A 17,415-nucleotide genomic window follows, 5' to 3' on the forward strand; every position below is an offset into this window, starting at 1 on the left:
ATGCCAGCTTGTTGCACAACATTTCAAGCAACGTTCTAGGGGCACCAGAGAGAGAGAGAGAGAGAGAGAGAGAGAGAGAGAGAGAGTCTTACGTACGCACACAAACGCATTAGTACCCATCTCGACCCTTGTTGAAGTGTTCATAAAATGTTTCGGCTAATTCTACGATAAGCGAGTCTCCAAAGAAGTAAAGAATTATAACAAATACTTTAGTTGTTCGCATTTTTATGTTACATTCACTCTTCTTTGACGATGAAGTGCTATGTAGTGTACCCGTAAGAATGGAGATGAGAGTATGTACACTACATCTCACAAAATGTAAGCTTAGGAGAGTTTATAAATTCTCCCCCTGGTCTATATTTACAGGTAGGTCCTCCATACTTCCGTCTTCCTCTCGCCCACTTTCGCCTCCCACACCTTGCGTAAAGCCCTCAGAATTATGTCCCACTCACGTCCTGGCCTCATCGACGGCTTTAGATAAATGCCAGTTTCTCGGGAGTGGCGTCGTTACTACTGTGTTTTTATTCTTATTCTGCTTCACACATATATTTGGGATTCTGGGCCCCGTTCTAGGTGGCATAGGAGGCTTCGTAGAGCTTCCTTCTTAGCAATATCTTTTGTATTTTGCACATTATCATTCTCCTTTATGTTATTTTTTGTTGTTTTAATACCGGCGTAGTCTGCATCAGTAACGCATAATAAAATACTGCGATATAATACTTCGTACATAGAATAAGTCGTCATACAAGAGATGCTGCGTTTACTAAAGGCCGTCTTCCATCATCAATATTCTGGCATGATAGGGTGAACGGTACTGGTCTAGTACTTTATTATTCATTTCCATCTCTGTTATTCACCTTGATCGTATACGTTCCCATAGCCGTAGTATGCAATAAATGCTTCGCCATTCACCTCGGTCGTATACCCATAGCTGTTGTCTGAATTAGGTATATTGTTATTCACCTCTGTGGAGTACATTTCCATACCCTTAGGTTATTATGTAATAAATAACTTTGTTTACCCCATGCAATAGCTCTAGTATGCAATAACTACGTCGTTGTTTACCCAGAATTAAATCGTCTATTAGCTGTAGTATGCCATTTGATACCCTATCCCAGTATTCATGTGTACAGTGGTACATCCTTCCTCTTCCCTTCTCTATACTACATATCCTGCTAGTGCTGATTACTGAATTATACATTTAGTCGCAGGACAGATGGCATAAATCATTACTGGGGACAGCTTACCCCCAAAAGAACAGAGTTGCTAATGCTATGTATCGGCCATCATTGGTCAGGTCAGCGCTCCGGCGGCGAGATTATTTAAGACAAAGCCATATCCTTCACTTTAGATCTTGATTTCTTGTGGCAGAAGGACAAGAGACACAACTATTTTGTGCGTTCCTCTATTGTCCTCCTTCCAAAATCACATTTCGCCTAGCTCAGGGAACCGATAGAAACCTTGTGAAACAACATTGTAGCTGTTATGATCCAGCTCTGAATTTCCTTTGATCATCCTGGACAAGCAAATTTTAGTTACGACAGGAACTTGACAGTAAGTTTGTCGGTAACTTTATCTCCCAAGTGAGAGACTGGAATTTGAGTCTCGGTAAGTCATTGTCCCGCAGTCGGAGAGTAAAATTCGCCTAATATTTCTACATCTCAATTTCACACTGCTGGCTAATATGCCGTACCTGAGAGAGACTTGGTATGTTTCTTTTCCCATAGGTAATTCTCTCTCATGTGATGTGTCACGCGGAAGAGTAATGAACATGCCTCAAGTGTGAAGAAAATGCAATAAATAAACAATGCAAGTCATTGCCCTTGATTGCACACCTCTGCCAGTGCAGTCAATCTTTGTCGGCCTGTGTGAACCAAGACAGGGGCTCGCATGGTAAGGTACACAAAAACCACCCTAAAATACCTCCCCCAGTTGGAGGTAAAAGCCTTGTGCCCCGGACACTAGGTAAGAACACTTCTGAAAACACACACGCACTTTTATCGGTAGGGATCAACAAAATCGTACTCAGAGTATTTTAGTACTGAGAACGCAGAATTTGTGCTAAGCGCTCAACAGTGCTCCTTTGAATGTGTTAAAACTGAAATAGCCCAAAACCTTGAACACACACACACACACACACACACACACACACACACACACACACACACACACACACCGCTCGCTGGTGCAGTGGTAACGTTCTCGCTTGCCATCTGGTAGACGGGAGTTCGCGGCTCGCTCAGGTTGAGAAAAGTTTCACTGACGAAGTGGGTGGTTACTGTCCCCCTTGAGCAAGGGGACGGGTGTGTGCGTGTGTGAAGGTCACAGCCTTGCCCTTAGATAGGACTATATGAGCTCTCAGCTCCCTTCCGGGAGGGTAAAAGCAGACGATCACGACCATCAAGTGATCCTGACCGACCCGGTGAATTACACACACACACACACACACACACACATGTAAGGACAATGCTGAGTGTATGCATCATCTTGACATGTCACTCCTCTCCGAGCTCATATTTCACACACACACACACACACACACACACACCTTCCCTTTGTGTCGTCTCGCATTTATTTTGTAGGGAGTTTGTGTGACATTGGTGGCCTAGTTGTGGCTTTTGTGGGTATAGGTAGTGTGTGATGGGTGTAGGTAGTGAGTGGAGTGGAGGGATGTGTAGTGTATGTGTTGGGTGTGGGTAGTTGAGTGTGATGGCTGTGGTAGCGGATGTGGTGTGTGGGTGATGGGTTGGTAGTGAATGAGGTGTGTGTGTTTGGTGGATGTGATAGTGGATGTGGTGTGGGTGTGGGTGGTGGGTGGTGGTGATGGGTGTGAGTAGTGGGTGTGGTGGATGCGGTAGTGGGAGTGGGTGGTGGGTGTGATAATGCATGTGGGCAGTGAGTGGTGACTGTGAGTGTGGGCTCAGGTGATGGGTGTGGGTGTAGGTGATGAGTGTGAGTGTGGGTGTAGGTTATGGGTGTGGATGTGGGTGTAGGTGATGGGTGTGCGTGTGGATGTAGGTGATGGGTGTGGATGTGGGTGTACAGTAAGTGATGGGTGTGGGTGTAGGTTTAGGTGATGGTGTGGGTGGTGTGTATGGGGGTGTGTGGGTGGTGGATGTGGTAGTGAGTGTGATGGATGTGGTAGTGGGAGAGCAGTGAGTGTGATGGGTATGGATAGTGAGTTTGGTGTGTGAGAATAGTGAGAGTGGTGTGTATTGATGGTGAGTGTGGGTGATAGGTGTATAGTAGGTAGTGTGTGTTGGTGTGCTGGGTGTGGGTAGTGAATGTGAGTGTTGGATGTGGTGGGTGTGGGTAGTGTTTGTGATGGGTATGGATAGTCGGTGTGGTGAGTGTATTTGGCGGGTGTGGTGAGTGTGGGTAGAGTTTGTTATGGGAGTGTGAGTGTGGGTGGTGTATGTTATGGGTGTAGTGAGTGTGGGTAGTTGGTATAGGGAGGAGGTGGGGTTGAAGTGTGTGGATAGAGGATGTGGGTAGTGGATGTGGTGCGTGTAGGTAGTACGTGTGGGTGTAGGATGTTGATGGTGTTGTGAGTATGTATCATAAGTGTGGTGGTTAAGAACAGTGTGGATATGTGGTTGGTATGTGTAGCGAGTGAGGTAGGTGTAATGAGGGTAGGTGTGGGTGTGGGTAAGGGAGCAGTTGCTGAGAGCAGCCAGATTGCTGCTTCTTCTGAGTATACTTAGCATGAGGCAAAAACTGAGGAAAAGGGGACGGGAAAGTAGGGGGAGGTGAGAGACGGAAGGAATATGGGAGGTGAAAGTAAGAGATCGAAATGGAAGAAAGAATGAATAAGGGGAGAAGTTGGAGGAAGTGAGGGAAGACAAGAGTAGGGGAGGGAAAGTAAGATAAGTAAGTGAATGAAGGAATAAAGGAAGGAAAGTAAGGGGAAGTGAGAGGAAGGAAGGAAAGTATTGGGGAACTGAGAGAAAGAAGGATTGAGGGAGGGTATGAGACAGTGATGCAAGGAAAGTTAACAAATTAGAGGAGGGAAGGGGGAGGGGCAAGTGGGTGGAGAGTCTGTAGGTAGTTATTAGTCTTTATTTGATTCTCTCTCTCTCTCTCTCTCTCTCTCTCTCTCTCTCTTTCTCTCTCTCAAACACACACACACACACACACACACACACACACAACATCCCCTTGCGCATTTTTTTTTTTTTTAATTTCCATGATTCCATTGAGAATTTCCAAGTTGATTATGACTGAAATCTTAAATAGTGTCAACGAGACATTAATAGAACCAAACAGTGACAGAGAGAGGATACTGGTTGCGACATTTGCAGTGCCCAACTACGACCTTTGGCAGGCTTGTTGAATACCTGTGGTGGGGTCTGGGCTAAAAATATATGCACATGTATCTCACTTTTTACACCACCTCCTACCTTACTTCAGATGCAAACATGCCTCTCAGCTTTCTCCTTGTTTTGCCTCACTAGTGATGAATTGAGGAGATGTAACTTTAACTGAAGTATATATTACATTGGTTTATTTTTTTTACGGAATGTAGGTACTGTATTTTGCATATTAGGAGTATTGACTGAAAATAATCTCAGCACTTCTTCACTGCCCACATAGAATGTAACTTTGTTCTAATTAAAAGTTAGGAAACAGGCAGTAGGCACCGGCTAGTTTAAGTAGATAGATGACTGGTTGGTGCCTAATTATAGAGCATCTACAGAGAGAGAAAAGTTGTAGCTATTTACTTACAGTCTCAGCACATACATGATGGTTTAATTATTGCAGGTTAGTTTGTATCCAGATGAGCCAGGGGATAACAACAGTGACTGCAAAAACAACAGGTTAGTTTTGCAGTACATTTCAGTAGTCATTATGACTGTTTGTGGTAAGTGGTGGCGACCATCATCCCCTCACTTGATGTAGTGCTGCCTACTTCTTCCTTAGCCTTTATCATTCTTTCTCTGTGCCTGCCCTTTTCTCTTCCTATTTCTCCCATCTTTCCTGTCACTTCTTATTGCTTTTCTTTCCTTTACTGGTGGCTTTACATTGAGTGACAAGCCAAATGGTTTCCTGTAAGCCAGGAAACCATTTACAACGCTGGGTGGTAACCATATAATCAAACCATACGTGCTCCCTGTGTGTCAACAAGTGGGTTGGTGGAGGGTTAGTGCCACTTCCTGTAAAACAACTAACTCAAAGTCAAATGGCCACCCTTACGGGATTATGGCATCTGGCAATAGATAGATAGATAGATTATGACCGTAAAAATCAAGTGTATCTGCAGGGTAGAACCAAATTGAAACCGAGTTCCACACACCTGCATAAAGTATACAGATTCTCCGCATCCTGACCCATCACTGTATTTGTGGTATACCTCTCTTCATCATCCCTTATGCACAGTGTACAGAAGTAAGGCAAAAATATGACTGTAGAGTGTGCTGTGCTTGACAGTAGAGCAGATCCCAAGATAAAATACTGTACAGTGAAAGCATGTGCAATATATTACTTCTGGCCATTAATTAGGCTAGAACCTCACATCTCCCACCAGCTTGAGCTTCATGACAATTAGCCCACAGTTTGCCTACTTTATTATTAGCTAAATATTCTGGCACAACATATGACTTGGGGATATCTTTGATTCTTGCTGACTGCTTATCCTTGAATGCAAATATATATATATTGCAACTCTATGTCATGTGCTAAGTGGAAAAGTAAAACTTTTCTGGTATGGTAAATCTTTGTGTTATGCATGTGCAGGAAAGTGTGTGTTTATGTGCTTAGGAATGAATGACATGCTATATGCTCTTGAGTCCTTAATACTTTTTTCCAATTTCATAGATGTCTGAGAGAATTTTTAAAGGTGTATACAAAAGGTTGTTTGCACACTTTATGGATGTGGAGAACAATCAGTGGGAAGACAGTGTTCACTGCCACCTGGAGTATAAGTGAATGCAGCGTTAATTAAGTTTGACTTGAAGATTGTGTTGAAACAGGGCTATATATGTCTTTATGACTTTTCATTGTGTATATATATGAGGGTAGTGATGTTGTACCTGGTGGGCTGCATGCTGAAGTTACCCTCCTGCAGTCCACTGTGAGGGTAGTGAGAACTGAAAGAGAGATCATCTCAGGAGAGAGTGGTTCTGAAGGAAAAAGGTGGCTAGTTAGCTACTGACAGGAAATTGCTAATGATGCAGTATTCCTTAGAGGTGGGGAGTACACGTTGCTGAGTCTGGCAGAGAACTTTGGTAATGTGTATGAAAGATAATGTTCATGATATTCAAATGTGAGAATGAGGAAACTAAGTGTTTGACATGGGCATAAGGATAAACTGTGGCATAAGACTTTAATGGTACAGAAATGGAGAACGTGAAATGTTCAGTTTTTAGGCAGTGTTGTGAACAGTGATGACAGTATAGCAGGCAAACTGAAGGGAGCTATGGATGAAGAGAGGAAAGAGAAAGAGCATGGGCAGCAGTATCAGAAATAGGACAGTGTGAGAGTTGTTGTTGTTGCCCAAGACTCATCAGGGCTCGAGCTTGGTGGACTGCAGACTGACATTGAAGTAAAGGAAACAGTACATGACCATGTGTTGGTTACATCACAGTAGTGAATTTTGGATGATGTTGGGATGCAGAAGTAAAGAGTTTAGGTTGTTATAACATTAGAAGAGCCTATACAGTGACTCAAGGCTAAAAAACAGATATGGGGATGTGATGTGGAGTTGACAGAATAGACAAAAACAGTTACATTGGGATAGTGTATCCATGTGCAATGAAAGGTGAATTAAACAGACTAAAGAGAGTATATACAGTAAGAGTTGGATTGCTGTAATCTGTAGGGTAGTGGCTTCCAACCTTTTCTAATTCTTGCCCCCCCTCACTGAATAACATGTTCCCTGTGCCCCCCCTTCCTCAAATACTGTATTTTACTGGCATAGTTGGTACATGTCAATAAATATCATAGGTTCTTAATCTTTCAAATTGTTTATATATTCAGATAACTCGATTTCTTTTTCATATCTGAAATATTTTCTCCATATTTTAGAAATTTCTGAATTCCATCATAATTCATAGTTTTCAAATATAATTACCTCTTTATCAAGCCTTCGTGCCCCCCCAGGCAGCCCTTCGTTCCCCCCTAGGGGGTCATGCCCCGCAGGTTGGAAACCACTGCTGTAGAAGAAGAAGGTGGGTCATTATATGATGGAGGAAGGGATTTTATGGGATGAGAGTTCATTGCTGATGAAGGACAGAAGTGCCTGGAAATCCATTGCCAAACCAGTCCTAATAGGATACAGTATCAAGTAGCAAATAAACAGTTTGTATTGGCGAAGTATTAACTTTTTTTCTTCCCCTGCACTGTGTACTGCATCCTGCTGTGAAAATTACCATAAAAAAAAATAGGCAGCATCCACCTCCTCTCTTCCTTGCCTTCATGAGTCAGGCATAAACAAGGAATATTTTATAAACAAAAGCTGTTTATGTAGAGCATAACTCTTGAATGGATATGACCCAGGCATCAAAGTTGGCATATGGAGGTAGTAGTCCAGGCATGTTGTTGGAAGTTTAAATCAAGCCTTAGAAGATCTACTACTACTGCTGTATACATAGTATACTGTACATGAAGTAGTAGTGGTAGTAATATACCTTCTGCAGTCCACCATACTCCTTTTAGGGGATAGAGAGGGAATTGAGACATTAGTATGACCAAGGAGTAAAGCCACCTGGTCATATCGGTGTCACCACGAGAATGCGTCCCTCCCCAGCAACACTTAGTATCCATTAATCCTAACACTTAGCTTCTCATTAATAAATTGGGAGTAGGGAGCAGTTGAGATACTTGTGATGTTCACTTTGTTACAATGACTTGCAGTACATCCAGTGCATGGAGGTAGAACATTACTGCTTTTTGCAATAAACTCTCAGTTATCTATCTATCTATTGCCAGACGCCTCAATCCCGTTTGGGGTGGCCACAAACAAATCGCCTCCAAGTCGCCCTGTCCCCCGCCATTTCACTGCCCTGCTCCCAACTCACACCCCCCTCTCTCATATACCTCTCCACCCCATCCCTCCATCTCATCCTCGGTCTCCCCCTCCCTCTTCCACCCTCCACCTCACTCACATACACTCTCTTCGTCAATCTTTCACCCTCCATCCTCTCCACATGGCCAAACCACCTCAGTGTGTTCCTCACAACGCTTCCTATCACATCCACATCCACACCACAACGCTCCTTTATATCCTCATTCGTCAGCCTGTCTCTCTACGTGACTCCACAGGCTCCTCTTAAATAACTCATTTCCACTGCTCTCACTCTTGACTTCTGTCCTTCCAACAATGTCCAAGCTTCACTTCCGTACGTTAGAGTTGGTATCACAATACTGTCATGTAGTAACTTTTTTACTTCCATGCTCACTTCCCTGTTTCTTATCACTGCTTTTAAGGAACCAGCAACCTTTCTTCCCTGCTGTACCCTTTCAAGCACTTCACCCTCCAAACCTCCATCCTTACTCATCACACTACCCAAATACTTAAACGTACTCACATTTTCCAATTCCTCACCATCCAACCTCGCTGTACATTCACTGACTTCACCTCTCTCAAAGACCATCACTTTACTCTTCCCTACATTCACCTTTAGGTTCCGTTTCTTACACACTCTCTCAAACTCATCCACCAAGCCTTGCAGCTCCCCTTCGTCTTCACTCAACAACACAGTATCATCTGCAAACAACAGTACAGGGAGTTTCCAAACACAGGGAGTTTCCAAACACTATCCTCTCTCAGTTATCTATTGTCACAATATCCGTTGCAGTGCAATATCTGGCACTGCTGGCTCAGCTATATCAAAGCATTATCTGGCAAGATTTAGCAACATCTGGTGCCAAAACAGGACATATCAGATGGTTCTATGCGATATCCGGCATTGATGCGTATCAACCGGCTCAAAAGTGGTCGCCAGCTGGTGCTTTATTACTGTACTGTATCATTATTTTATTGTATTTTATGCTTAGTTTTCATCTTTTACTTATGAGAAAGTTTTTAGGGTAGTGGGTCGAGACAGATAGTACCACAATATCTGGCTTGATGCCAAATGTTGAGCCAATGGGGGGTACTATGCAATATCCAGCATTTCACGTTATTCAGCGTAGGGGATGGCCAAATTACAACGGATAATAGAGTTTACTGTAATATGCTATACCTGGTATTGATCAACACACTTTACAAGAATAATGATATGAGTACAGTATATGACAGTGCACCGAATGGGATAATGAGTGTAACAGCTGCATGGTACAATATGGTTTTATTATTAAACTGTAATGACTAAATGCCATATTTTCACTGTGCCCGTTCCACATACTAGTGCCTGAATACAACCACATGCTAGTAATGTTTATTTCTGTGAAGTCAGCTGGTCTATTCACCACCCAGCTATTAAAAAAATAAAACCTAATTCAGAACGTAATTGTTTTTAACTTAATTGTTTTTTAATACTTTAAAATTGTGTGGTGAATCTCACTGCCTTTGGATCAGGCCAATAAATCACAAAATATAATAACTTTAAAGCCAATATTCAGTGATTCAGTGACAAACTATACAATTCTGTACAACAAAAAAGAATAGTTGTCAACGTTGCTCACAATACTTGAGTAAAATCTGACTACTGTACTGTACTTAATATGACGAAACTCAAATTTGCCATAGTCCTGGAGTATGTGGTAAAGTTTCATAATTATAAGCCTCTAAAGATCAGATGGACGTTTACAGATCTTAAATAATGGTAGTTACATCAGTAGTGTATAGTTTCTAACTGGAAGTGTAGTTACAGGTCTGCTTTGTTTGGGTTATAACTCTGTTTAAGTGATCAGCTTCAGAGTAAAAGTTGCAATTTCTGTCAAATATCACAATCAGCTCTAATGTAAGAGTTTCATAACTTCTATTACATATATCTCTTAAGTGAAAACATCAAGTCTGAGTTTTCCCTCATTTTCTACTAGATATGTCATGTCTGCCATGGTCCGTTCCACCATCGACTCTTCACACCGTTCATGCATCTGAAAGCAAAATAGTGATCATTATTACAAACATATGTGCCAAATACAGTGTGCATGTAGTCTTTTGCTCTCCCATGCCTTTCTTCACTGCTAAAGACATACTGTACCTTTTTTTTTTTTTGGAATACAGTATGGGAAACAGAAGATTAGTATGTAGTTCTCATCTGTATTACTGAAGCTATGAAACCATTATTCATATCTGCTGTTATGGGTACATTCCATCAACTACCTAAAATATCTATGCCATTCATTTAATAATTACTAAGCACAAAGAAATTTTTCCAGGTCAGCTCAATATAATACTATGACATTAGCTAGCCTACAGCAATAACTAAGTTACAAAATCAAAGCCAGAGGGTATAAGCAGGAACTGATGTACAAAGAATATACCAGTAATCAATATCCTGCTGCTAATTCTACTTACCCCTCTATATTCCATTGAAGTAGGTGGGTGTTTGAAGTCTGGTCCAAAGTTTACAGAGACAGTTATGTTGCGGTAGAGGGAGACGCCAGGGTAATATGTGCCACCATATATGTTGTGAAATGCCTCACCACAATTCTTTCCATTCCTATCACAAAGCAAATGTGCAGGAAGAATATTTAGTATACTGTTGGTGCATGATGCTGGTGAATGATGTGAGTTAAAATATTTGGTTCTCTATCATTACTTTTGGATTATGCACACTGAATGTCTTACTGTAGTTACCATGCATGAATTCCACATTACATCATTAGATAGCATATGTAGGATTGCAGAAAGATTAACTTCAGTTATCAGTTTTATAAATGAAATGATAACTCACTTGAAGAATATGATTTTGCTGCCCTCTAGTGGTCTGAGGTTCTTGAGTGCCTCTGGGACATCATCTTTGTCCTCATAGTAAAGATGTGAGCGGAATTTAACCAGTGGCTGGAATAAACAAAGATTTACATTAATATATAGAACTAATATATAGTACTCATAATGTGTATATGGATACAGTAATCAGGGAGATCCAGGAGAGTACAATGCGTGGTAGTGCTAACTTGGAACTTTGGCTACATTCCTGTTAGCAAATGATATATACTGCCTACGAAGAAGGATGAAAATTAAAGGCTCTCATCTTAAATCACTGTCCTCTTAAATGTCAGGACAACCTGCCTAGCCCCAGGCTCTTATGCTCCTCATGGGGCAACATAGGATTGGATGATGGATGGATGGTTCCAAATTTGGAAGCATAAGTGAGCAACAAAATCTGAGGTAATATGGGTAAGCATAAGGTTATGGTATCTGAAAGAGCAGCAATAATACCAAATGAGAGATTTTTACTATACTGCTCCTAAGTTTATATAATTGCAATACCTCCTAGGTTTATCTTATTGCATTACCCATGAGCCAACTGACTTCTGCTGAATTTTTCTAAGGGCAGCTTAAAGCCTTGTTCAAGGAGCTATGACCTTGGGATAGGAGTTGTGATGGATGATTACAGAGTTTAAATTGCTGCCACTTCTGATGACTAAGACTGTATATGAATATCACAGTTATTTTTCTGAAATTGTAAAAGTCTTGAAAGTGTGTTGAGTGCTAGTGAACTCCCTACTGGAAGAAACAAAAAACATATTATTATTACTGAGATTGAGTTATGCAGTTATGGAGTGTATAAAGGATTTTAAATTGGTGAGAAGTATATTTTGAATGGCTAAGAGGATGGATCAGGAAATGGGGGACAGGATTTACCTTGGTAGGAATGTTACAGAAGCACTGAGATCAGTATTTACTTACTAGAAATTTGAGCAGAGAATTAAAAAGATCCCTACATGAATCAGCTAAACTGATGGGAGTGAGGTGAGGGCAGTGCCACAAACTGAAAGAGCAGAACACCAAAGTTGAGTTATTTGACTTGCGCATGTGGAATTACTTGGAGAAGTTGGTGAGCATATGTGCAGGTAAGGCAGAGTGGAGGCTGATGTTATTTGTGTAATTATGATGAATTAACAGACTGTACTGAGACAGAAAGATCAACAACAAAATTAATATAAGTTTGTGGGAAAATGGGGAGCGGGAAACCAAGAATGAGATAAAAGGATGACGCGGAAAAAATAGGAGTGAAGGCTACTCTTCATATATGGCTTTTATTTTACTGGGTTCTAAGCATAGGTAATTTTTAGGAACACAAAGACTACACTCAGGGAGTGGTTGCTACATCCCAATTTTATGTACAAATTTGTATTCACCTTGTGCTGGAAAGGTACTGAAGTGTACTATACCTAGACAGAGCTCTATACATATTAGTATCTTGAAAACAAATAACTGATACAACTAGGACTGGCTTATTACAATGGAGTTGAAAGAGTAAAAAATAAAATTTACCTTGTCTTTATATGTAGGAGGGAACTGTGACACTGGGTTCTTCTCAGGCAGGTCAATCATGATTCCCAAAACATCTCCCTCACTGAACCCTCCATCAGAATAGTGTTTTCCTCGTGATTCATGGAACACAGTGCCTTTCCTGGTGGGTCAAGGGTGAAAGAATAGGAATTGAATGAAAATGTATGAACACTATCACGAATATGATCCAAACTCAATTTTCCATTTTTAAATATGGAGAACAGATTAAGAACAAGAATTTTGTTCACTCTGGTGACATATACTGTACTATCTCAGGGAAGTGAGCATGGAAGTACAAAAGTCACTGCATGACAGTATTGTGATACCAACTCTAATGTATGGAGGCAAAGCTTGCACCTTATTGAAAGGACACATGTCAAGAGTGTGAGCAGTGAAAATGAGTTATCTGGGAGGAGCATGTGGAGTAACATGGAGAGGCAAACTGACAAATGAGGAAGTGAAGGGGCACTGTGGTGTGGATGTGGATGTGATAGAAAGCATCAGGAGAAATACACTGAGGTGGTTTGGCCATGTGGAGAGGATGGAGAGCGAGAGACTAACAAGGAAAACATATACCAGTGAGGTGGAGGGGGGGAGAGGGAGGAGGAGGCTGAGGATGAGATGGAGGGATGAAGTGGAGAGGTATATGAGAGGGGGAGTGGAGAGGTACATGAGAGGTATATGAGAGGGGGGGGGGGGGTTAGTTGGGAGCAAGACAGTGAAGTGGCACTGGACAGGGCGACTTGGAGGTGATTTGTTTGTGGCCACCCCTTACGGGATTGTGGCACCTAGCAAAAGATAGACAGATAGACTTTTCCACTGTTATGGAGTGTATACAATTAAACAAACAACAAAAGCTAAATAAATGAGAATTATTTCACTGTCAAATTATTAACTTCAAGTAATAATTAGTCTACAAAAAACAAACCAGTATACACATTCTTTTCATTGTCTTGTTATTGTTGTTGTAGCCCCAGGTTCATCTGGACATGAGCCAGGTGGACTGGAGGCTGAGGGTGCCATTCTGCAGTCCACCGCCTTCCTTTTGGGGAACAGGGAGGGAATGGTTGGATGTGTGCATAACCATGCAGAGTCCAGTTATATTGGTGCCATGTGAAAGAAACCCTCTCGTGCATCACATCACTGTCACGCTCCTGTTTGTCTTAGAATATACCAATAACCTGACCAAGCCTAATCTCACCTGGATCGCCACGAGTATCCAAACTTGTCATATCCGAGAGGTGCCTGAAGGTTGGCCAGCTGCTGACACCAGCCTATTCTTGTGTGTGACCCCTCAGGCTGCTCCTCTATGGTACACTCCCAGTACCATACACCACGGCTCACTCCTTCATGCCAGATCAGTGACAAGGATTTGTCAGTAATGAAAAATTTATTAAATGGAGTAAATGTGAGTAAAAGCAAGAGAGACACTTTTTTTTTTTTTTCCCCCCCACAGAATGCATGACGTATGTGGATTATTTTTATGCTGAAAGAAGCCTGATTGATTACGTGCTCGTACAGAGGTCAATAATGGGAATGGTTGCTGATACGAGGGCTGTGAGGGGACAATGTGGAGGTCTGTCAGATCATATGATTATGGTAAGAAAGATCAAGCTGAGAGGAGTGAGGTGGATTAAGAGAGAGAGGGGCGGTCAGGGAGAAAGACTGAAAGTTGAGAAGCTGAGGATCAAAGAAATGGCAGACGATTACAGGACCAAAATAGAGGACGAGTTAGAATCAGTGAACTGGAATGAATTGGATCTGGACAGCTTGTGGAATGCGCATAGGGATTGTTTCATTAGGAATGCTGAAGTGATATGTGGTGTGACAAGAGTATCAACAAAAAAGAAGGGTATGGCATGATGGGATGAGAAGGTTAAGAAAGTGGTGGAGGAAAAGAGGAAGAAGTGGCTAAAGTGGTTACAGGATAGGGATTCTGTGGAAATAAGAACTGTGTATATCGAGAGCAAGAAGCACGTAAAGAGACTAGTGAATAGGAAAAAGAAGGAGGTAAATGATGATCTGGGAAGAAAAATGAATGCGAACTACTCTGAAAATAGGAAGTTATTCTGGAAAGAGGTGAGCAAATGTAAAAGTGAAAGCGGAAAGAATTGTGATGGTGTGAAAGATGCAGGTGGTAGGTAACTAACCCATGGAGATGAAGTAAGGATCAGATGGAAAGAATATTTTGAAAGCCTGATGAATGGGAATAGAGAAAGCAAAGCAGCTGTAAACATGATTGGTTTTGGGGGTGTGCAGAGAAGGAATGCACTGCAAGGAGACGTGACACACGCACAGGTGAAGAGCGCTGTGAAACGGCTGAAAAATGGGAAAGCAGCTGGGGTTGATGAGGTGTATGCAGAGATGCTTAAGTGTAGTGGAGAGAGTAGAATGATGTGCTTGTTGGAGATATGTAAGAAGGCATGGATGAGTGAAGCTGTGACTGCAGAGTGGAAAAAGGCTGTGATTGTATCCCTGTACGAAAATAAAGGTGAGCGAAATGAGTGCAAGAATTATCGTGGCATAAATTTATTGAGTATGGCAGGGAAGGTATATGGAAGAATTATTATAGAGAAAGTAAGAGAGATATTAGAAGTCCTAGTTAGTGATGAACAGGGTGGCTTTAGGAGTGGCAGAGGATGTGTGGATCAAGTATTTGCAGTGAGACAGACAGCAGAGAGGGCTTGTGAGAAGGACCATAAGGTATTTATGGCATTCCTGGATCTGGAAAAAGCATACGACAAAGTAGACAGAGAGATTGTGGAAAGTTTTGTGCATGTATGGTGTAGATGGTAAGGTGCTAGGTGCTGTCATGAGTTTTTATGATGGTAGTGAAGCATGTATAAGGGTTAATGGGCATCTAAGTGAATGGTTCACGATCGGTGTGGGCGTGCGACAAGGTTGTGTGATGTCCCCATGGTTGTTCAATATATATATGGATGGGGTGATGAGAGAAGTAAAAACACAAGTAATGGAGAGAGGTATGGTATTGGTAATGAATGGTGATAGATGGAATATCTCAAATTTGTTGCATGCTGATGATGCAGTACTGCTTGAAAGTACCAGACAAGAACTTGGTAGGCTAGTGCAGAGTTTTGCTGATGTCTGTGAGCGTCGTGCCTTGAGAGTAAATGTAGAGAAGAGTAAAGTGATGGTTACTGAGAGAGAAGGTGACTCCCAGTGTGATGTCACAGTGAATGGAGAGAGACTAGAATCGGTGAGAGAGTTCAAATTCTTGGATACAGTGATAGAAAAGAGAGGAAAATGTGCAAAAGAAGTTGAAAGTAGTGAGACACAAGGAAGAAAAGTAGCTGGTGCAATGAAGGCCTTGATAAGAAACAGAGGCTTGAGTGTTGCAGCTGCAGGAGGCTTACATGAGGGAGTGTTAGTGCCAACTTTAACATATGGGTGCAAGACTATGGTGTGGCATGAAAATGAAAAGTCAAGAGTAAGAGCAGTGGAGATGGGACTGCTGAGGAATGTATGTGGAGTACAGAGGGTGGATGTATACGAAATAATGTGATTCGTGAAAGGTGTGGAGTGAGGAAGTTGGTGGACATGAGAATCGAAGAGAGTGTCCTGAGATGGTATGGTCATGTGGAAAGAATGGATAACAACAGAGTGGTGAAAAAGGTATACCTGAGCGAATTTGAAGGAGGGAGGAGGCGAGGTAGGCCAAGGAGAAGGTGGAGAGATATGGTGGATGAGTGTTTGACGAAGAGAGGTTTGGAAGTCAGTGAGGCTAAGGAACTGACAAGAGATCGAGCTAGCTGGATGAATGTGTGAGGAGAAGTGCATGATCAGAGATTTTGGCACCCCTTGTGAGCATGGCAGTGTTTGGACTGACTCAATCAGATATGTTTTTGTGAAGCTGCAGAATGTGGTGAATGTTTTTGGCGTATCTGGTAGAGCCAGGATTCCAGAGGCTTGAATGATGAGTGAATGGAAGTGTGGCCTATTTGATTTGGGCAAGTTTGTGCTGTCTGGACATTGCTACTCCTCACCTTGCCCTTGGGTGGGAAAGGAGGTCCTGATGATGGTGATGATGATGATGACAAGACCCCATAATATCCTGGTGCAAGGCTAGTTTATCACTGGAGAGTAAATCAGGTTGACAATGAACCCGTAATCATAATGCTGTTGAAACAATTTTCACCATTTTAGGCAACACAGAAGGCTCTGTAGCACTTCTTCTTTAGTGATATACTATCATATAACATCAACATGCTCTTGTATGCAATTTACATTGTTTTAATATTGACATATTTTACATCTTTAACAACAGAGGATGGCAAGGTGTGACAAGCCTAATAAATCCTTAAGGAAGAGGCATTACAGAATCTCCAAAGCCATTTAGTATACAACACAATTAATTTGTTACCTGCAATGAGCAAATTGCCAACAATTCTTACCATGAGTAGCCCTAATGAGGCAGTAACCTTTGTCCCCTGTGACAGCGAGGCGATCATCAGCAGTGCGTAGTTGAGGTGCTCGATCATGGAGAGCCAAAAGCACTGCTCCAGGGCTTAAAGCACGATAGAGCCACCCCGGAATTGGTTTTCCTGCCCAGTCGTTGCTGTCATCAAACTCTTGTCTGGTGGGAAGGATTTTGGGAGCTTAAATACAATACATCCTCCACAAATAAAATCAACCTCTTTTCTGTGGTTATTTTATTATTCGTTTATTTTAAAAATTGGCATACTCAGATAGTTTTATTCTGATCAGATGAGAATTTTTGCACTGGAGGAGCTGGGTACAGCCTTCAGCTGAAATATTGTAAATCAGGTAGTATCTACCCCTTTTTTGGGGATTGGAAGGCCCAAGGTTACTCTACCATAGTTGAGGTCTTATGCTGTAAGAGACCATCCTATGTTCCTGGCAGTGGTTATATAATAATATACCATCTGGCAACTCATAATTTAAACACAGAGCTTTAAAGCATGGCTTCCTCTGACCAGAGCATCAGAGTTGCCAGTCTGCAAAATTTACCAATAAACAGATTTACAGTA

At 41.9% G+C, this 17,415-nt stretch overlaps 1 protein-coding gene across 1 annotated transcript in view; it reads right to left on the minus strand.

The window, feature by feature from the left end:
* Positions 1-9,275: 9,275 nt before the first annotated feature.
* The window catches only part of ash2 (Set1/Ash2 histone methyltransferase complex subunit ash2), a 28,482-nt gene continuing 20,342 nt past the window's right edge, over positions 9,276-17,415 (minus strand). The window contains exons 6-11 of the mRNA XM_080286057.1: positions 16,819-17,000; positions 13,608-13,752; positions 12,389-12,527; positions 10,842-10,948; positions 10,463-10,607; positions 9,276-10,038 (exon numbers count right to left, since the gene is read on the minus strand). Coding sequence (XP_080142183.1) covers positions 9,937-10,038; positions 10,463-10,607; positions 10,842-10,948; positions 12,389-12,527; positions 13,608-13,752; positions 16,819-17,000 — 820 coding nt within the window. The 3' untranslated portion in view covers positions 9,276-9,936. The remainder of the gene's footprint in view (positions 10,039-10,462; positions 10,608-10,841; positions 10,949-12,388; positions 12,528-13,607; positions 13,753-16,818; positions 17,001-17,415) is intronic.

Source organism: Coenobita brevimanus, chromosome 110 (assembly GCF_032717465.1).
Source record: "Coenobita brevimanus isolate Jiangsu-jjx chromosome 110, ASM3271746v2, whole genome shotgun sequence".
In the NCBI taxonomy this organism is placed as follows: Eukaryota; Metazoa; Arthropoda; class Malacostraca; order Decapoda; family Coenobitidae; genus Coenobita; species Coenobita brevimanus.